This window comes from Corylus avellana, chromosome 3, assembly GCF_965113065.1.
Source record: "Corylus avellana chromosome 3, dhCorAvel1.hap1.2, whole genome shotgun sequence".
NCBI lineage: Eukaryota > Viridiplantae > Streptophyta > Magnoliopsida > Fagales > Betulaceae > Corylus > Corylus avellana.
In genome coordinates, this window is record NC_142492.1 from 27162677 (window position 1) to 27184857 (window position 22181).

Consider the following 22181-nt stretch of genomic DNA (forward strand, 5'->3'; position numbering starts at 1 on the left):
GCGGTACGACCCGTCTTCCCTAGGTATAAATTATCAAATTCTTTAACAAGATACACACAATCAATGAATAAGTGTAACCCATCTTTGGTTGGCACGGACAGTCTACCTAAATTACACTAAACTCTGGAGTAATACAATCAGTCTTCCCTAGGCATGACCTATCAAACCCTATTGATTATATGTCATTTAAACCCATTGTATAACCATCATCCTCATAATCACAGAAAACAAGAGTGATTTGAGATCAATAAAAGTAAAATACTTTCTAAGACAAGAGAAGAATTTCACAAATATTGATTTTGAAATTTAAGAACAATTGCATTTAATATGAAGAACAGAAATCAATTGTAGCAATCCGCATAGTTATACAATCAACATGCATGAATTGAAAATCTAAAAATTAAATACAATCAAACCATTGTGCTTTGATATGGTTACGTCAACACCCCACGAAGGGGTTTAGCCGCTCATGATCTTCTAAGCTCCAAAGACAAATTTCTGATTTCTAGCTCTAGGAAGGGGTGTGTCCTTTTTTCTCAATGCTAGATGCCTATTTATAGGGCTTAGGAGAGTCCTAGAAGCCCTAATAATCTTAAAAATTTCGGAGATTTAAGTCCAAGTCCAATTAGGATAAAGAAAACTTAAGTCAAAATCGGATTTGATTCAAATTTGGATTTTGCATACGTCTCTGTATTTTAGCCATAACTTTTAGCTCAAATATCCGATTGAGACGATTCAAGCGGCACTGATTGTGGTATTTTTGTGACAAAAAATATCAATTATAAAATTACTACTCGCAATAGAACGAATCCCGTAGGATAGGGCTATATTGAGAGTGTCGAACCTCAAGGACTGCAAGGGTTTAATTATCAAAATTCAAAAGATTAAACTTAACTTAATTCGAAAGAGACTGAATTGCTTGTGTAATTTCAAAGTGCATGAAAATAAAAACGGAGTAAATATATGAGAGAGAGAGTAGGGTATTGACTTCACCACGATCCGCACATCAATGATTAACCATATTTAATTCGAGCAATTCATTCTATGCATGTTATAATTTAAACAAGAAAACACATGAAAATAATTTCATACAATCAACGGAATAGCATAACCCATCTTCGGTTGGCACGGATCGTCTACCTAAATTACACTAAACTAGGGTGTAGTACGATCCATCTTTCCTAGGTATGGTCTATCTAACCCTATTGATTGCATACCAATTAAGAACCATTGTATAACCATCATTCTTATAATCACAGAAAATAAGAATGATTTGAGTTCAATAAGAGCAAAATAATTTCTAAGACAAGATAATAATTTTACTAATATTGAATTGGAATTAAAGAACAATTGCATTTAATATGAAGAACAAAAATCAATTGTAGCAATCTTCAGGGTTATACAATCAACATGCATAAATTGAAAGCTAAAAAGTAAATACAATCAAACCATTGTGCTTGGAAAGAGTTACATCAATACCCCATAATTGGGTTTAGCCGCTCATGATCTTCTAAGCTCCAAAGATAATTTACTGAATTTTTACTCTAGAAAGCGGTATGTCTGTTTACAATGTTTAGAGCCCTATTTATAGGGATTAGAAAAACCTTAAAAACATTAGAAACCATCAGAAAGCCGGGGGTCAGTCTCCCAGTCCAATTGGGAGACTGAAAACCAAATCCACGCTGGAAAAGGATTGCTGCCGTGCTATACACGCCCGAGTGCGCTCGATCCGAGATTTTGTGTGCTCGAGCGCAGTGCGCTCGAGCCTAGCTGTTGTGCGCACGAGCCCAGGCATGCGCTCGATCCTTGGCCGCAGACGCTTGAGCGCATGTGCGCTCGAGCTCAGGAACAGCTGCGCTCGATCCTCAATCCTGAATGTCCAGCTTTTTGCCCTTTTAAGCCAAATTTTCGATGGTTTGTCAAATAAGACTTGAAACACAAAAACAAAACAAAATCAAACAAATAACAATGCTAAGGAATTAACATATGTAAATTAAGGGACTTGAATGTGCAACATTCGGCGCTTATCATAAATTATTTGACAAGTTCAAGGACCGAAGCCGTGACAATTCTCCCATTTGAAAGTTTGAGTCAGGAGGGTTTGGAGAACTCTTCTTCCAAAATGTAATATTATCAAGGCATGAAGGAATGCCTTCTGAAATAATATTATCAGAGATGTCAAAAACTTGCAAGCTTTCCATTTGACAAATTTTCGACTGAAATAATGCCTTCCAATGTATTATTATGAAGATCCAATAACCGTAGATGTTTTAATCGCTCTATTTGGCAAAAGGCCGCAACAAAATGAGTTTGAGAATTGACTTCCAATGTGGGTGCGTATATGCCTAGAAGGCATAAAATTAAAATAGAAATAAAAATGGTAGGAGCAAGTAAATATTTCTTCAACACTATTTAGTCTAACTAGTTTTAATTGCCCAAGTAAAAGAAGTAAGAGTAATTCAGTACTCTTCACACTAGATTTTCACACCAATGTGACTTGCTTTAAGTAGGTAACATATTTTTAGAAGTGATTAACTTGGCCGATATAAAGCTAGTATGAAAATCTAGTGTAAAGAGAGTATCATTACTTTGAAGAAGCAAACATAGGTACGTACACGAAAATAATGAATTTTTGCACTTTTAGTTACATCTTGTTGTATAGGTTAATGAGAATTTATGTCATGCAGTTGAATTTCAGAATTATGAGAATTAATAATCAAGTGTTTCTTATGAATTCTTTTTCAATAATTTGAAATTCAGATAAACTATGCCCCCAAATAAACAAAAATTGTATCAGAATTCAGTTTTGAAACCAAGTGATTGATGTATACTAGACATTATAAAGTTGTAGATACTATACCAATTGGAACTCTGAATATAGAAGTCTCTGCACGATCTCAAGGTATAAGAGTTAAAACTCTTGACCATGAAATATAAAATCAAGATCTCAAGCTTGCTTGCTGCACCCGAGACAGAGAGATTAGCATCGACTTTGATGAGCAAGAGAGTAAGGCATCTCTCATGTTTTTTCCTACTCACTTGGCCCCCTCTCTTCCTCACTGTTATAATTTCTTGGTAATATTAAAACAAGAAGAAATAGTTTGTTAGTGTTAACAAATATTAATTAAATTGAATCTTCCGTGATTTATGCTTCTTAGTCTCACGTGAGTCATAGCTGATAAACTAATTTAGCAGTCTTATCTTGACCATCCGGTGCTTTTAGTTGGATAACGAACCTACCACATGGGGTGACTGTTGGAAAAGAAATATAAATACAGGGGCTTTAGACTTTGTCAGATGGGTGGTGGTGCTGCTCAAATATAAAAGTTGAAATATCATTTCCCATTTCAATTTGTTTGTTCTTTTGAATAAAGAACGAAGATGTATTTGGCGAATTGAAGGGCTGAGTTTGAGGCTCATAAAATTGGGGATTGGGAGATGTGTAAGAGAGCCCATCAATCCTTCTTAGCGTGACAGCCATGGCCCCATGACTGCCATGCATCTATGGTCCCTCTGTTCAATTTCTGAACAGAATATTAATGGTGGTGTACCATTACAATAGATTTCAAAAATTTTCCTGAAAATCATCTTCGAGTTAAAACACCAAAACATTCAACATAAAAGGCCTAGTCTCCCAAGCTACTCAAAATTTAATTTTGACATATTTTGAAATTTAGTATGACAACCAAAAGATTTTTCAATCTTATGTGTAAAACACCAGAAATTTTAAATTTGGTCTTTAAAAACCTTTTTTATGTTTTTTTTTTTTTACATTAGAGTAAATCAATAACATTGGGTAAAAAATTAAGCGCAGTTTTGGAAATTGTGGATTTATAAGGTATCTAATCCTTCAAGGTCTTTTTCTTTTTTTCCCTGAGCCTAATTCTATATGGTCTATTTTTTTAACAAGTAATCCTTTGTGATCTATTTTGTATGGAATAATACTACTCATTACATTTATTTATTACACTTATTTTATATTGATGGACATAATGTGCTTTAGGTGATTTTTTATGCTAATCATTTAAAAAAATTACTTAAAATTTGTCACATCAAACAATATAAAATGAATGTGATAAATAAATATGAAGAGTAGCATTACTCTTTTGAATGTGGCTATGTGCAACCCACTAGATGGGGTTATTCTATTCCATAATTTGACAATATTGACTAAAACAATAAATTATATGAGATGATGACACATCATTTAATAATTAAATTTTAATTTTTGAAATTTTGTTTGAAAACCTAGCTCTCCTGTAAATGTAATGTTCTGCTTCAACACAAATTCTAAGCCCTTTTTAACTTCACCCGCCACATGTGATTGTGATTGATTTTTCAAAGTGTATGGGACAGAGCCCGCAGAAATTGCATAGCTCGCACAATTTATTTTGATTGACATTTGTGGGCCCTTATTCCCCACTAAATGAGACAATGAAGTAACAGGGTGGGGACACAAAGTCAGTGTTTAATTCAACTTTTTTTTTTTTTTTTTTCTTCTTGGAAAGTTAATTTAACTTATTATTTTATCAGCTCCACTGTGTGGATTCCCTCCTAAGGTTCATTCCTTTCCATTTAGTGTCGTTCCTATGTCTATGTGTTGCGACTTGTTGTCTTGTGCTTTTCTATATTTGTAATGGAAGTGCAACCACGTTCTAAAGATGAAGCTTCAAGACCTTTTTCTGTAGTTTCTTGGAAAGTTCCCTCTTGCTCTGGTCCAATCTGCATGGCCATGGAAGCATATGCTTTCTATTCACCTATTTATTCTAACTAAATTGTTATGTGCTTCTACCAAAATAGAGAGAAAAACTAAAAAAAGAAAGGAAACCAAAGTTTTTTTTTTTTTTTTTGGCGAAAACATCCTTAATTTTGGAGCTATTAGCCAGGTCTCAAAATTTCGATCCTCTCGACATGTGTTAACAAAAAAAAAAAAAAAAAAAATTTGGTCCAAATATTTGGGATTATTAACACATAATCCAAGTGTTACTAGATGGAAGTCGATGGTTTTATAGTTCGATGCCTTATTGTAAAAATGAGGAAAAGGAAAACTAACTTAGATATTATTGGAATGAGATTATCACTCCATAATCGCTGTTGAACCAACAGCTATCATCTGAAATGATGTAATTATGAACTATGTGTCCTTATATACGTCATGTACTTTATTTTGAGTGATAACCTACGTCGCATTCTGGTATGAACCTTGTTGGACTGTTGCAGCAATATCTGTTAGGGGTGCAAAGGCGGTTACGGTTAGCGGTTAGTGGCAATAACCGCTAACCGTAACCGCCTTAGCGGTTAGTAGATTTCACTAACCGCAACCGCTAACCGCCTAACGGTTAGCGGTTAGCGGTTAGTGAAATCTACTAACCGCTAAGGCGGTTAGCGGTTAGCGGTTAACCGCCGGTTAGCGGTTAGTGAAATAGATAACCGCCCGCTAACCGCTTTTTTTAAATTGGGCTTTTTTTTTTTTGGCTTTTTGGGTTTTCTTTAGGGCTTTTTGGGCTTTTTTTTACCCTTGTTTTTTTTTTAATTGTATTTTTAATACCTTCTTAGGCCCAATTGCTATAAAAAGTGCCCATATTGAAAAATAAAAAATATTTGACCCAAAATTTACATTTACTTATACTTAAAAAAAATTTCTTTAAATATTAAATCATAACCGGTTAACTTTTTTTTAAAAAAAAAAAAATTCAATACAACATACAAAAAAAAATTCAGAATTCAGACAACTGTCACAACATATAAAAAAAAATATAAAAAAAGTTCAACACAAAGCATATAAAATAAGTTCAAATAAAACATTAAAACTTCATCAATCCTCTCATTTGGTCCTCTAGCAAATCCTGTAGACATCAAAAGAAGAAAAGTTATAATATTAAACATAATAATATTAAGGTACAAAATACATTAATACATTAATACTTCAATTGTGATTAATGTATTAATGGTTAAATTTCTTTTTCTAAAAAATGTTCAAAAAATACATTAATACTTCAATTGTGATTATAAGTAACACATTGTTAAATATAATGTCAATTACTTAATTTGATATTATATAATTATATAGTCTCATTAAATTATATCATATGATTCATATGATTAATTATTTAAATTCTTATCATATTTACTTATAATCTTTTTTCTTTGAATTGAACTTAATATCTAATGGTAAATGGTAATGTTCAAACTCCTAAATCTTAAATTCCTAAAGTATCTAATAATGCTTTAATTAAATTGTAAACTTGTAGTTATAAGTAATATATTGTTTAATTCAATTGAATCAATTGTGATTATCATTGTACATGAATCATATGATTAACTTGTAGACTTATGACTTATGAGTTATGTCATATTATATATGTATTATTTATTATTATATAATCATATGATTTAATGATCAAGTCATCATGTGATATAATCATATCAATTATAGTGATAATATATAAATTACTGAAATTATAATGATAATTCATTAATACTTAAATTGTGTTTATAAGTAACACATTGGTCATTGTTTAATCCAATGTCAATTACTTAATTTGATATTATACGAATCATATTATCATTGTACATTAATAATATGATTCACTTGAAGTCTTGAATAAAGTATTTGAATTGTCATTGAATCATATGATTAAGTATTGATATTATACATTTATATTATTCATATACATATGTAGACTTATATAGACTTATAAGTTTATAACATACATTGAAAATAAGTCTCTAGATATTTAATTGTTGTATTAGTATGAATTGGTATACTTATGAGTTATGTCATATTATATATGTATAATTTGTTATTATATAATCAAATGATTTAATAATCAATCTCATGTGATATAATCATATAAATTATAGTGATAATATATTAATATTCAAATTGTGATTTAATGATCAAGTGATTATGTTATATGTATAAATATTTTTATAATTATAATTATACAAATATATTATATAAAAAGGCGGTTAGCGGTTAGCGGTTACGGTTAGTAGACCTAATAACCGCTAACCGCTAGGCGGTTATGGCGGTTAGACGGTTAGCGGTTAATGCGGTTAGACGGTTAGGCGGTTAGGCGGTTGGCGGTTATAGCGGTTAGCGGTTAGCGGGCGGTTTTTAACCGCCCGCCTTTGCACCCCTAATATCTGTAATGGTTTATAGACAGTATTTATTAAACAATTATATATTTTATCCTCTTTCTTCTTCAAAACATGAATTTTAATTAACAATTTTTTCCTCCAAATATGCAGATGTGCCTTGAGATAATGAGAGCATAAACATGTAAATAAAAGGCAGCATTGTGTTTTAAGATGTAAACGTCTTTTGAGGGCCTGTGACTATTAAATATGCTATGATGACTAAGAGAGAGCCAAAACAGTGAAAGAGGCAGACGATGAGAAAATTTAATCAATTTTGGAATAAATAGCCAGACCAGACGCAAATAATTTACTTTGTGATGCCAACCAATGCTTACTGATAGAATCTTCAGCAAAAACTCTCTAGAAGAATTAAAATTTTTATATTCAAGTGTTTTTATTGCCATGTTTGTAGTTTAGCATTTTATTTTTTTGGAGTATGCCTTGTTTAGTTGCAAGCGCATCATTTATATGTTGAGAACCAATGAGCATTTGTATGTCCTGTTCCAAAGCTGTCAACCGTGTTATATTATATTTGTTCTTTATGTTTTTGGTCTTTATTGTTTGGTAAACTAAAACAACTTCTTCACGTTCCATATGAGCTCTGACACAACAAAAACTATAATGGAATCTTTCAGGAATAATGACATACAATGGCCTTGAGAGTTGCATTCTCAATAATCAATCTTATGAAAATGAAAGCAGAACAAGCAGAGGGGATGAATGTGTAACCGACTCCTTGGACGATGGTGGCTCAAGCTGCTCTTCCAGCAAAGATGCTTTTGGATCATTTTCTTCAAAGTGGTTGACAATGAAGAGGGATGAACAGAGTTATGATGAATGGGAGCTCTCAGAAAGCCCCCAACATTTTTATGTGAAAGAGAAACCTGCTTATGCCATTCAGTTTTCAGATGTGGAGGCAATGAAAGAAAAATTTGCAAAGCTGTTGTTAGGTGAAGATGTTACAGGAGGATGCAAGGGCCAAACCACTGCTTTAGCTTTGTCTAATGGCATCACAAATCTAGCAGGTATGAAAAGGTTCCGTTTGCTTAATAGAAATAATTAGTTGGATATGCTTTTTCCCTTACTATAGTTTCTAGATTTGCTTCAAGTATTTTTATATTTACAAGTGTGGGATACTTGTACTGCATTACATATCTCTGTGTCATATGAAGGTGTCAAACTCGTGAGATTAGAATTCTAAATGTACTAGGGTAGCTAATAGCATATTATTTTCAACATTTGCGAACAGTGTAATTAATCTTTGATGTTCATATGTTTTCGAAGTGATTGTATCAGTAAGTAAAAACAATATTCAAGTTTTTCCTAAATAAATGATTGTGAGAATACAATAACAAGCCTTTGATTGAACAGAAATTTATTATGCTAAATACATATAATCTTTCCTATCAAACTCAGACTGTTCAAAGCAGTTTTTTTTTTTTTTTTAATTAATTAATTTATTTTTATTTTTTATATGTTGTCATCAATATTTCTTTATCTATTTACTTTTTCCTTCTTGTGGGTAGCATATAATGCCGGACCATTTTCCTTCTATCACTAACTTGGGGCCCTAGCTATTCCTTAGAAAACTTCTTCTGTTTTTATAATGTAACCTATGAGAATAATTACCTTTTCTCTTAACTATTTAGAATAATATAATAATTGGATTTTCAGCGACGGTTTTTGGAGAGTTGTGGAAATTAGAACCACTCCCTGAAGAAAGTAAGAGCAAATGGCGAAAAGAAATGGACTGGTTACTCTCCCCTACCAACTATATGGTTGAGTTAGTTCCTGCGAAGCAAAATGGTGCAAATGGCCGAACCCTGGAGGTATTTTCTATTTCAATTGGACAGAAGAATAAAGCAGTACGGATTTTACTGATGGTGTGATTTGGATTCGACATTTATTTTGCAGATAATGACACCAAAAGCCCGTGCTGACATTCACATGAATTTACCGGCACTTCAAAAATTGGACTCTATGCTTATTGTAGGTGATCTCTTCATTCCCATTATAATCTAGAGAAGTTTTTATGCATCAATGTATTACTCAAATTAATCTTAATGGTTTTTCATGTTACAGGAGACGTTAGATTCAATGGTGAATACTGAGTTTTGGTATGCAGAAGGAGGTAGCCGGGCAGAAGGAAGGAATAATAGCGGCCGGCAAAGTAAGAGATGGTGGCTCCCATCACCTCAAGTACCAAAGACGGGGCTCTCTGACACTGAGAGGAAGAAATTGCTTCATCAAGGAAGAGTGGTACATCAAGTATTCAAGGCTGCCAAATCAATCAATGAAAATGTTTTGCTTGAGATGCCTGTGCCGGCCATTATTAAAGATGCTCTTCCCAAGGTAATTAAACTCTCTCCCATTTAATAAAACATTCATTTTTTTGATAAGTAACATTCATAATTAATCTGCCATTCTGATATTAAGCTATGATGAGAGAGCTGGGGAAATCCTCATCTTTGATCCTTGCCAAAAGTGGGTTCACATGCAAAGCTAAAGTAGACTGAAGCTTTTAGTGGGACTTAGTATGCATGCTTCTGACTTGAAAACTGTCTACATCATCTGATCATCACTGCTTATGATTAAACTTACACATGAAATTTCAAAATTGTAATCCTCATTGTGGTGCTATAACTTATAACGGCATTTGTATTTATGTACTTGCAGTCTGGGAAGGCAAGCCTTGGTGAGGAACTCTACAAGTTGTTGTTTGCAGAATCAAGCTCATCTGACGAGATACTCAATTCTCTTAATTTGAAATTTGAACATCGTGCTCTCGAGGTCATTAATAGGTTGGAAGCTGCTATATTTGCTTGGAAAGTGAAAGTTACAGAACATGTTGGTGGTAAATCCCCAGTTCGAACATCATGGTCCTTCATAAAGGATTCAATGTCTGAGATGGATAAGATGGAGTTATTGTTGGACCGGGCAGAAGCCCTTTTACATCACCTCAAGATCAGATATCCAAACCTTCCCCATACATTTCTTAATGTTACAAAAATTCAGTATGGCAAGGTGAGTTATCACGTATTCATGTCCATTCTGCCAATTTTCTCGAAACATCACTCTTCATCCCCAATTTTTTGGGTTTCTTTGTTCTTCATTGAGATATTTTTGTTTCCGCCATACCAGATTGATTTCTCTGCTATCATATGTATTGGTTGTCATTATAATGGTACTCATATTTACATTGACCTTCACCTGGGTTATCTAGTTCATAGTCTAGCAGTAGTGGACATCTACTTCTATCTACAAAAAAGAGGGCAAAGAACAAAAGGAAAAGTAGTTGCATTTTTTTATCTTTTATATCCATGTTTACCCTAGAAAATTCTTTTGACATGGATAAACTGTCTTAATCAGAAGTGACCTATACAAATATATTTTTGTAGAGATTTGGCAGTAATTTTCCTTATCAATTCTTGTAGGATGTTGGACATTCAATTCTGGAAGCATATTCCCGTGTTCTTGGAAACTTGGCCTATAGCATATTGTCTAGGATAAGAGATATTTTGGAAGAAGATGGTTTGAGCAATTCAAATTCACCGGTGGCAATGCCTTACTTCTCTGGTATAAATCATTGTGAAACTTCAGCAGTTGATATAGATGTAAGGCACTCGTTGATTGATCAGATGAACCAGGTGCATGGAAATTATTGTGACTCTAATTCAAGCAGTACTTGTGATTTGGAATCTTCATACAGTGATGCCAAAGCAAGTTCGGTAGCTACAACACCAAGTTGGAATAGACTATGGTGCATCGATAGAGAGGCTTGTGTAAGTGTGTCTCCTAAAAATTCACCTTGATAAAAATAAAAAGAAAAAAAAGAAAAAAAGGAAGCATGGTCTTCAATAGCTTCTTTTTGTAAAGATCATGGCAAACTTTGAATGTACTGCTTGGAAATATATAGCAAAGTATTAACTACGCATATGGTCCTACCAAAATCTAAACTAAGCTAATATGATTTCAAATGCTTTAAAATGCGATATGTATCAAAGGACATATAACATATTTATTGAAGACATTACTCTGAAGTACAAATATGTTTTCCACTTCCACTACAAAGTTGTCTGTGTGAATCACCAATACTTGGAGAGCATTTCGAAACATGACTCAATGTATTTGTCCACAGCTCTAAAATAGATTTGCCTCCAATTCTTTTTAATGATTAGGATCCCAAAGAAAACCCAAAATCCAAATGCATAAGAGATAGCAACAAATGCGTAAAAGAATAAAGGACTATCAATTATTCTAGTCTCTTCCCTTTCATCCTCATGTTCAGGTTCAAGCTTGTTTGTGGTTGAACAATTTTTTGGCGAAGGGACTCCACAGAGATCTGGATTGTCATCATAGGATTGCGTCCCGAAAGTTGAGAACTGCCGCTCAAATGGGATTCTTCCTGAAAGATTGTTACTTGCAACACTAAATGTAGATAGAGAAGTGAGTCCAACCAATTCATAAGGGATTCCCCCAGTCAACTTGTTGTGGGAAAGATCCAAGTTCTCCATGTTTTTCAAGTTTCGGAAAGAGTTTGGAATGGGGCCAGTTAAAAAATTATTCGACAAGTTCAAGGATCGAAGCTGTAACAATTCTCCCATTTCAGAAGGAATGCTCCCTATCAATTGGTTAGATGACATGTCAATTAAAGTCATCAACGAGAGTGGGATACCTTGGAAAGTATATACCTCATATTTTATTCGCAAGGACATTTGAATTTGCAATGTCTTGTCTTGCCCATTTGGATATTCAATGTCATACAGAGGATTCTGTACTGTGTAATAGTACGAGTCAGTAGAGTTTGGAGAACTCTTCTTCCAAAATGTAATGTTGTCAAGGCATGAGGGAATACCTCCTGAAATATGATTATTAGAGATATCGAAAACTTGCAAACTTTGCATTCCACACATTCTACGGAGTAGGTGACCTTCAAATCGATTTCCACTTAAAAGAACAGCCACCAAGCGAGGATGATCATACAACCACTTTGTAACAGGAAAGTTACTATCAAACCAGAATTAGAAAGGAAAATGAAAGAGAAAGAGTGTAAGTAAGAGACTTTGAGAGAGAAATGGATGACTTCTTCTTATTGAACAACTTGGCCAATTCGAGATGGCTAATCTCCATACAATGTTTGTACACTTCTCCAAAGATAATCCCCTTCTTGCACTTAACCAGCCTTATATAAGCTTAGCAGTCAAGGCAATTAGGCTTACAATTGTTTACAACTAACTGTAACAACTTTTGCAACTAACTACCAACAACTACTATAACAGCTTCTATTATACACATGCTGCAATGCCTCCTAACAGAATTAACTGTCATGCTCCTGCTGCCTTTCCCTTCAGCTTCCCAACTCTTATGCAACAGCCATTTCTTCACGTGACATAGCCTTCCTCTCTAAAACACCTTGCCCACAAGGTGCGGATAAGCATGCTGTAAAGCAAACAAGTCCTCCCAAGAAGCATCATCAACAGTTTGGCCAACCCACTGAACCAGAATTTCAGTAATTGCACGACGACCTTGCTGCTTACTCCTTCTAGCCAAAATTTTCAAGGGTTCTGGCTGAGGGACCCCATGCACATCCACTGGAGGTAGTTTAGGAATAAGAAAATTCTTGTTACCCAACTTTAACTTCAACTGAGAAACATGAAAAACTGGATGAATCCGAGCTGCCACTGGAAGATCTAACTCATAGGCTACCTTCCCCACCCTGCGAATGATCTGAAATGGGCCATAAAACCTAGGGGATAACTTCAAAGATCTTCTAGTAACCACAGATTGTTGTCTATAGGGCTGCAGCCTTAGATAAACCATCTGCCCTACCTCAAATTCTCTCTCTGATCTCCTCAAATCAGCATACCTTTTCATCCTCTGTTGAGCTTGCTGCAGATTACTCCTTAACAAAGACAGAATCTGCTCTCTGGATCGAAGAACTTCATCTACAGCATCCAACTTTGTAGTCCCCGGAATGTAGGTGAGTAACCGTGGAGGGGGAATGCCATAAACAGCTTCAAAAGGTGTCATCTTAGTAGAAGCATGCCAAGTAGTATTATACCAATACTCTGCCCATGGCAACCAAGACAACCATTGCTTAGGCCTCTCTTGCACAAAACACCTCAAATAAGTCTCCACACACTTATTAACAATCTCAGTTTGGCCATCAGTTTGAGGATGATAACTAGTACTAAACTTCAAAGTAGTGCCCTGCAGCTTGAATAACTCTCTCCAAAAGACACTAGTGAAAATAGGGTCTCGATCTGAAACAATGGAAGTAGGCATTCCATGTAATCTGATGACCTCTTGAACAAACACGTGAGCTACTTTAATAGCTGTATAGGGATGAGAAAGAGCAATAAAATGGCCATACTTAGACAATCTGTCTACTACCACCAAGATCATTGATTTCCCTTGAGAAATTGGTAGTCCTTCCACAAAATCCATAGACACATCAGTCCACACTTTGCTAGGAATGGGAAGAGGCTGCAACAAGCCAGCTGGAGACATATTCTCATACTTAGATTGCTGACAAACTTCACACTCTCTAATAAACTTCTTGAGATCAGTAGTCATCCCCTTCCAATAAAAATCTCTCTTGGCTCTTTGCAATGTTTTTTCAAACCCTGAATGGCCTGCAATCGGATCACTATGCACAAAATGCAAAACTTGTGCTCTTATGGCCTGAGAACTCCCAATGTATAACCTCTTCTTATAAAACAGCAACTTATCCCTAAGGAAAAACTTGTTTGGATCTAACTCTCCTGTCCTCCATTGTTCCATTAAAGCCTTTAGTTGCACATCAGTTTCATACTCAGCCCTTAAATCATTTATCCAACTAATAGTAGGTATGGATAGAAGAGACAAGGTCAACTCAGGTTCCCAATCCTCCCTTCTTGATAGAGCATCCGCTACTCTATTATCCACTCCCTTTTTGTACTCCACTATAAAGTCATAGCCAATCAATTTAGTGATCCATTTCTGCTGAAATGGGGTACCCACCTTCTGCTCTAATAGGAATTTCAGACTTTGATGGTCTGTTTTGACAATAAATGGCCTCCCAACCAAATAAGGTCTCCATTTTTGAATAGCTGTTACTAGGGCAAACAACTCCTTCTCATAAGTGGACATATGAACAGCTTTCCCTTTGAGGGCTTTACTCAAGAATGCTATTGGCCTACCAGCTTGCATTAACACTGCTCCAATTCCAATACCACTAGCATCGCACTCAATCACAAATGGCTGGGAAAAGTTAGGAAGAGCTAGGACTGGAGCTGCTGTCATGGCAGCCTTGAGACTGTTAAATGCACCCACAGCTGCTTCATCCCAAGCAAAAGCATTTTTCTTTAACATAGCTGTCAATGGGGCTGCAATAGATCCATACCCTTGAATAAATTTTCTGTAGTAACCCGTGAGTCCCAAAAACCCTCTCAAAGACTTAAGAGTTTTAGGAAAAGGCCACTCAACCATAGCTTGAATCTTTTCATGATCAGCCTTAACACCAGAAGCAGAAATCACATGTCCAAGATACTCCACCTCCTGACAACCAAACTTACACTTAGACATTTTGGCATATAACTGATTCTTCCTCAATAAATCCAAAGTGATCCTTAAATGCTGCTTATGAGTATCCAAATCTTTGCTGAAGACCAGAATATCATCAAAAAAAACTAAGATGAACTTTCTAAGAAAAGGTTTAAAAACCTGATTCATAAGGCTTTGAAAGGTAGATGGAGCATTAGTAAGGCCGAATGGCATCACTAAAAATTTATAATGGCCCTCATGAGTGCGGAAGGCAGTCTTATGAATATCCCTCTCTACCACCCTAATCTGATGATAACCAGATCTTAAATCAAGTTTAGAAAACCATTGAGCTCCCCACAACTCATCTAACAGCTCATCCACAACTGGTATAGGAAACTTGTCCTTGATAGTTACTTGATTCAAGGCTCTATAATCCATACACATCCTCCAGCTGCCATCTGCCTTCCTTACAAGTAAAACTGGAGAAGAGAATGGGCTCTGACTGCATCTAATTACTCCAGACTGCAGCAACTCCTTCACAATCTTTTCTATCTCCTCCTTTTGGTAAAAAGGGTACCTGTATGGCCTCACTGAAACAGGCTGTGCACCCTCCTGCAAATGTATTGCATGATCATGAGATCCTTTAGGAGGCAACTCCTTAGGATCAGCAAAAACATCTGCAAATTCTGCCAATAACTGAGCCATAGGACCAACTTCTTTGTTTTGCTTCCTTCCATCTTCATCCCCTTGCATCTGGGTACTATCATCACCAAGAAGCTGCAACAAGACACCCTTGTTCTCACTTCTATTTAGTTTAAAGGATTCATTATCTTCTACACACAGATTCAGATTAGCAACCAGCCCTTCCAGCAAACAAGTTCTTTCCTCATACACAAACTGCATAGTGAGATTAAGAAAATCCCACAATATAGGCCCTAAAGTCCTCAACCATTGAATGCCAAGTACCATATCACAACCAGCCAAAGGTAAAATATAAAGGTCAACAACAAAAGTATACCCTTGCAACCTCACCTTGGTGTTATTACATTTACCAGGGCTTACAAGCTCATCACCATTAGCTACTTTAACTTTGATAGATTCATTATTCACAGGCTGAATTCCCACTCCCTTAATCCTTTCCTGATCTAAGAAGTTATGTGTACTTCCAGAATCAATCAAAATTATTATCTTGTGATTGTTTATCATACCTACAATACTCATAGTCTTAGGAGTAGGATTTCCAATAATGGCATGCAAAGAAATTTCAGGAAATTCTTCTAAAAAAAATTCACCTGGATCTGGTTCTTCTTCAACCTCTTTCAAATTGTTCACCTTCTCTTCGATCTCCTCAATCAAGAACAGTCTTGGTGAAGCACAAACATGGCCACGGCTCCACTTAGCATCACAGTTATAACACAATCCTTTCTTCCTTCTATCCATCATCTCAGCATTAGAAATTTTTTGAACTGGTAACATTGCCTTACCAGAAACAGGAAGAGTAGCTTTATTCTGGTTATTACCATTCGCAGAATTCTCAAGACTCTTCTGTTGACCAAAAAGAGTAGTTTTTCCTCCCAAAAACCCAGTACTCTTACTTTCTCCCCCAAAACTTCTTGCAGCATTATTATAAGGAAGTTGACTCCATTGTGGTTTAGTGCTTTTTCTGAAATTGCACACATAATCTTCCTGAATTTTTGCTAAAGAATAAGCATCAACTAGAGCCTTAGGTTTAAACATCTTTACTGCCAATCTAATTTCATCTTTTAACCCCCCCATAAAGCAACTCAATTTATGTGCTTCAGGTAAATCAGCTACTCTATTAGCTAATACTTCAAATTGTTGCTTATATTCCTGCAAAGATCCTTCTTGTTTCAACTTTGACAATGTTTCCATAGGGTCATCATAAGACCCCATACCAAATCTAGTCTGTAATGCTCTAGCAAAATCATCCCAAGTAGCAAAAGAATTTGATTTATGCAATTCTTGAAACCAAATTAAGGCTGTACCTTCCATATGAAAAGAAGAAATCTTCAACCTTTGACAATCTGGTGTAGAGTAGTGATCAAAGAACTGCTCAGTCTTGTAACACCAATTCAATGGATCCTCCCCATTAAATTTAGGAAACTCCAACCGAATGGACTTAGTGTGAAATCCATCTCCTGCCTGAAACCCTGCACCATTTGTTGCATGAATCCTTCCTTTTGAGGTTGAACCAAAATTGGCCTCCATAGTGTCAAAAGAGGAACTTTTATCTCTTTGTTCTGGTGCCCTCTGCGATTCCTGAATGCCTTTCATCACTTGTGCCAACTGTTCACTCAAGAAAGCAAACTGGTCATCTTGCTTTTTTTCCAGTCTTGCATTCTTCTCTTCAATATCATCCTTCAACTGCTTAAACTCCTTCCTGAACTGCACCAAATCCGCATTTTGCCCCATTGACCTAGTTTCCATGAAAAGAAAACAAATGGCTCTTGATACCACTTGTAACAGGAAAGTTACTATCAAACCAGAATTAGAAAGGAAAATGAAAGAGAAAGAGTGTAAGTAAGAGACTTTAAGAGAGAAATGGATGACTTCTTCTTATTGAACAACTTGGCCAATTCGAGATGGCTAATCTCCATACAATGTTTGTACACTTCTCCAAAGATAATCCCCTTCTTGCACTTAACCAGCCTTATATAAGCTTAGCAGTCAAGGCAATTAGGCTTACAATTGTTTACAACTAACTGTAACAACTTTTGCAACTAACTACCAACAACTACTATAACAGCTTCTATTATACACATGCTGCAATGCCTCCTAACAGAATTAACTGTCATGCTCCTGCTGCCTTTCCCTTCAGCTTCCCAACTCTTATGCAACAGCTTCTCATTTCTTCACGTGACACACTTTGGAATATTACCAGACAAGTGATTATTTCCAATATCTAGGATTACCAAATTGGGACTGTTTGATATGGTGGGTGAGATCATTCCTTCAAATTGATTGCCGTTGAGTTGTAAGCTTTTCAACTTTGTCATGTTGGAGTCCCTTGGGAGCATTTCTCCTTTCAATTTATTGTTTGATAGATTTAGATATACCAGTGGGGTACCATCTCTAGTCAAACCTCGAGGTATTGTACCTGAGAGCATGTTATTAGAAAGGTCTAATATCTCAAAAGACAAATTACCAAAAGACGAAGGAATGATGCCCTCTAATGCATTTGAGGACATGTCAACATAATGTAAGTCTGGAAGAAGATGCCCAATATTTTCAGGAAGAGAACCTGTGACATTATTTTCTGGTATGTCGAAGGCGCTAAGTGATGAAGTTTGATTAGCAAAGCAACCAAAAGAAAGAGAGCCATGAATTTGGTTACTTCTCAAGGATAAAACTTGGATACTCGTGTTGACTAGTAGTAGCTCCCAAGGTACACTTCCCTCTATTAAGTTGTGAGACAAGTCTAGCTCGAGCAAGAAAACTTGGGTGGAGATGAAGCTTGGGAAAACATGACCATTCTTCTTGTTGAGGCTGCAGTTTGCCAAGTTCAGATATGATAGCTGAAAGGTTGGAACCCATGAGGGAGACTCGGTTTCAATTTCCAAATCTTTGTTTCTTGAAAGAGCGAGGTACTTGAGTCTTGAAGCATTGGCAAAAATAGAAAATGAGATTACCCCTTCTAATTGATTGCTAGAAGCATATAAAGACATAATGTTGCTTTTTTCGGAGAATATTGATTGAGGTAAATTACCATGAAAGAGATTATTCGAAAGATCAAGGTATTCCAGACTTGAAGTATTGGTAAAAGTAGAAAATGATAAAACCCCATCTAGTTGATTGCTCGAAACATCAAAATGCGTAATCTTGCTTTGTTTGGAGAATATTGATGGAGGTAGATTGCCATGAAGGCGATTATTTGATATAAAAATTTCTTCAATGTTTTCAATCATCCCAAGACAGGAGGGAATAATGCCTTCCAATCTATTATAATCAAGATCCAGCACTAATAGATGTTTTGATCGCTTTAGTTGGCAAAAAGCTGCAACAAATTAAGTGAGTTTGAGAAATGAGTTCCTATTTGGGTACATATATGCTTAGAAGGCATAGAATTAAAATAGAATTAAAAATGGTAGGAGTGACTAGCGAGTAAATATTTCTCTAAAAGAAATTTAGTCTAACTAGTTTTAATTTGTAAAGTATAAGAAGCTAGCAAGAGTAATGCTTGTCTTCGCACTAGATTTTGACACTAACTTTACACGGGTTGATATGTGGCATGTTTTAAGTGGCTAACACTTTTGTTATTAAATTGGCTAACATGAAAAGCCATTTATAACATGTTACATCGGTTGGTGTAAAGCTGGTGTAAAAATATTTAGTGCAGAAGAGTAGCATTACTCTAAGAAGCAAATACAACAACACAAAAATAATGAATTTTTGCACTTCATGTTACATCTTTGCAGCATAGGTTAATGAAATTTTATGGCATGCAATTAAAAAATTTGAGAATTATGTGAACTTGTGTGTTTAATGTGAATATTGAGGAATAAGGAAATTCAGATAAACTATATATGTACCAAATAAACAAAAAAAATTAAGTGTGTGATAATTCGCAAGCTAGTATTTGAAAGCAAACGATCGATGTATTATTAGGCTTACCAGTTGGAACTCTAAAAGTAGGATTCTCTGCAAGATGTCATGTATGGTGTAAGAGTTACAATTATATATTGACCATATGTGATGTATAAAATTATAACATTTCATTTGGAATTTCAGAAATTAGCCAATATGAATTGAGGTGGAAGTCAGAGAGCAAATAAAATTAAATGAATTAAGTAAGAGTTCTCACGTTGAAGCCCTCCTCCAATTTGCATGTTAGAAAGAGATAGTTCTTCGAGTTCATCAAATAAGGTGAACAAGGTTACATTTGGATACCATGTAGTACTACTTGATGGTGCCCTGTCGTAGCCGCCCAAATACATTTCGCTAACTCCCCCATTTGTACCCCAACAACCAATTCCCTCTGCTCCACAACAGTCTCTTCCGTCCCAGCCAGCAAAGGCTAAACCATTTGCGGAGTTTCTGATCTCCAAGAGAGCTCTCGTCTGTTCTTTGCTGCATCCATCACCACAAGCCAAAGGAGAGAAAGCGATAGCAGTAACCCACAGCAAAAATACATTTTCAGCAAAACAATTCTTCATTTTCGAAAGGTTGTACGTATATGCGTGCATCTTTATCATCATACTCATGCCTATATATATATATATAATGTGCTCAAACGAGGCCCGGAAGTCTTGAATAATCCACGCGTTTTCAGGAGAGTGGTCTGTCTGTATTGGAAATAGCTTGGAAATTAGAGGCATGCTTTAAAAGCAATGGAAATTCAATGGAAGATGGAATAATATGTCTAATCAATCTGTGTTTTCTCCAAACCAAGAAGCACGCCAAGCTTTGCTCACTCCAAACCAAGAAGCACGCCAAGCTTTGCTCAAAAGTAGTTCACACTTGAGTTGTGGAAAATGGGAGAAGAGGAGACCCACTGCCTAGCAATAACGATGGGTTTTGTTCCTAATTACAAAAACAGTTATATTTATTTAATCCGATAAAATCATCAACAACGAGTCCCGGGAAATGCATGCTCTCTCGGATCTCCATTTTCAGTCATCAAATTGTTTTAATGATCATGCGTTATATATTCATGTAATTAGATTTCATAAAGGTGTTCTAAGATATTCATAATTGATTCCTATTGATTTAAGTTAAGCTTTCGAGTGGAATATGTTCCCCTTAAATTATCATCTTATTGTCAATGTCCTCTACTCCCAACTATTAGTTAAGTCAATTTCCCACTAATAACCAAAAAAAACCCCGTCGCCACACCAAAATAGTTTATTTGAAAAAGCCATTGGAGGCCACGGCCACCCCCATTTGACAAAGGATCTGGCTGATGTGTGGTAGTTAAACTACAACTTATCTCCTTAAAAATATAAATAAAAACAAGGGTTCAGATTTAACCAATTCCCATGACCACTCATTTTTTGTCATTTAATCTTAGTAATTAATCTACATTTTCTTTCCCACGATCTCCTGGGCAACCAAGCGAAACCCAGATGGTTCTTCTCAAAATCCAGGAACATGTACATATTGAAGAAGAATAATAACCATGACTTCCTTCTAAGTGTGCATTGATTCCGCCGAGATCTGAAACGGTTTGATTTGTTTATTGGAGAATATATTATAGGCTCACTACTCTAACATGACCCGAAGAGAGCAAATCGCAATGACGTGGTAATTGATGAGTGTGAACCTCAAGGCCGTGAGTGGAACGCCAAACTATCTCAAAGTCTATTGATTTGGACATTTTGTTGCCTTTTTCTTTGGGGCAGGAAATTAAGGTTTCTGTTTTTCTGTGCGAGCAATTATAAGCACCAAGAAACATCACTATATATTTATTGCGCATTCCGTGTAGACGAGAAACAACATTCTCGTATGAATTTTATTGAAGTATAACATTGCCGCTTTGATCACGTAGACGACTTTGAATGTTATAAAAAGTTTTACCTGCTCTCAGCGAACCTTCTGTGTTTACAAGAAACAACATTCTCGTATGAATTTTATTGAAGTATAACATTGCCGTTTTGATAACGTAGACGACTTTGAATGTTATAAAAAGGTTCGCCTGCTCTCAGCGAACCTTCTGTGTTGACGAGATTTGGCAATAATTTTCCTTATCAATTCCTGTAGGGTGTTTGGCATTCAATTCTGGAAGCATATTCCCGTGTTCTTGGAAACTTGGCCTGTAGCATATTGTCTAGGATAAGAGATATTTTGGAAGAAGAAGGTTTGAGCAATCCAAATTCACCGGTGGCAATGCCTTACTTTTCTGGTATAAATCATTCTGCATGGCCATGGATGCATATGCTTTCTATTCACCTCTTTATTCTAACTAAATTGTTATGTGCTTCTACCAAAATAGAGAGAAAAACTAAAAAAAGAAAGGAAACCAAAGTTTTTTTTTTTTTTTTTTTGGCGAAAACATCCTTAATTTTGGAGCTATTAGCCAGGTCTCAAACTTTCGATCCACTCGACATGTATTAAAAAAAAAAAAAAAAAAATTGGTCCAAGTATTGGGATTATTAACACATAATCCAAGTGTTACTAGATGGAAGTCGATGGTTTTATAGTTCGATACCTTATTGTAAAAATGAGGAAAAGGAAAACTAACTTAGATATTATTGGAATTGAGATTATCACTCCATAATCGTTGTTGAACCAACAGCTAACATCTGAAATGATGTAATTATGAACTATGTGTCCTTATATATGTCATGTACTTTATTTTGAGTGATAACCTACGTCACATTCTGGTATGAACCTTGTTGGACTGTTGCAGCAATATCTGTAATGGTTTATACACAGTATTTATTAAACAATTATATATTTTATCCTCTTTCTTGTTCAAAACATGAATTTTTATTAACAATTTTTTCCTCCAAATATGCAGATGTGCCTTGAGATAATGAGAGCATAAACATGTAAAT

At 35.5% G+C, this 22181-nt stretch overlaps 2 protein-coding genes across 3 annotated transcripts; one reads left to right on the forward strand and one right to left on the reverse strand.

Moving 5' to 3' along the window:
* Positions 1-2955: 2955 nt before the first annotated feature.
* LOC148587035 (rop guanine nucleotide exchange factor 14-like) lies at positions 2956-11073 on the forward strand. The gene is made up of 7 exons (XM_088514719.1): positions 2956-3007; positions 7779-8168; positions 8818-8972; positions 9058-9132; positions 9226-9495; positions 9820-10167; positions 10578-11073. Exons 2-7 carry the CDS (start codon positions 7784-7786, stop codon positions 10953-10955), a joined length of 1611 nt encoding a protein of 536 aa, XP_088370845.1. The 5' UTR covers positions 2956-3007; positions 7779-7783; the 3' UTR covers positions 10956-11073.
* A 92-nt stretch (positions 11074-11165) lies between these two features.
* On the reverse strand, positions 11166-19841 carry LOC132174066 (receptor-like protein 15). Of its 2 annotated transcripts, XM_088514718.1 has the most exons (4): positions 19490-19514; positions 18395-18682; positions 17550-18250; positions 11166-12131 (listed from the first exon to the last, which is right to left on the reverse strand). In XM_088514718.1, exons 1-4 carry the CDS (start codon positions 19512-19514, stop codon positions 11229-11231), a joined length of 1917 nt encoding a protein of 638 aa, XP_088370844.1. In that variant the 3' UTR covers positions 11166-11228. The 2 variants fall into 2 exon arrangements, with proteins under 2 accessions (XP_088370844.1, XP_088370843.1); XM_088514717.1 differs by having other exon boundaries at positions 17550-18682; positions 19490-19841.
* Positions 19842-22181: the final 2340 nt, after the last annotated feature.

What these genes read in the sequence shown, in the direction of transcription:
- LOC148587035 (XM_088514719.1), top strand. Translation starts at nt 7,784, where the DNA reads ATGACATACAATGGCCTTGAGAGTTGCATTCTCAATAATCAATCTTAT. An exon ending in AATTGGACTCTATGCTTATT is followed by an intron (nt 9,133 to 9,225) that starts GTAGGTGATCTC and finishes TTCATGTTACAG; the next exon opens with GAGACGTTAGATTCAATGGT. An exon ending in TTAAAGATGCTCTTCCCAAG is followed by an intron (nt 9,496 to 9,819) that starts GTAATTAAACTC and finishes ATGTACTTGCAG; the next exon opens with TCTGGGAAGGCAAGCCTTGG.
- LOC132174066 (XM_088514717.1), bottom strand. Translation starts at nt 19,841, where the DNA reads ATGAAGAATTGTTTTGCTGAAAATGTATTTTTGCTGTGGGTTACTGCT. An exon ending in AATTGGAGGAGGGCTTCAAC is followed by an intron (nt 18,683 to 19,489) that starts GTGAGAACTCTT and finishes AATTTGTTGCAG; the next exon opens with CTTTTTGCCAACTAAAGCGA. An exon ending in CTGGTAATATTCCAAAGTGT is followed by an intron (nt 12,132 to 17,549) that starts GTCACGTGAAGA and finishes CCTGTTACAAAG; the next exon opens with TGGTTGTATGATCATCCTCG.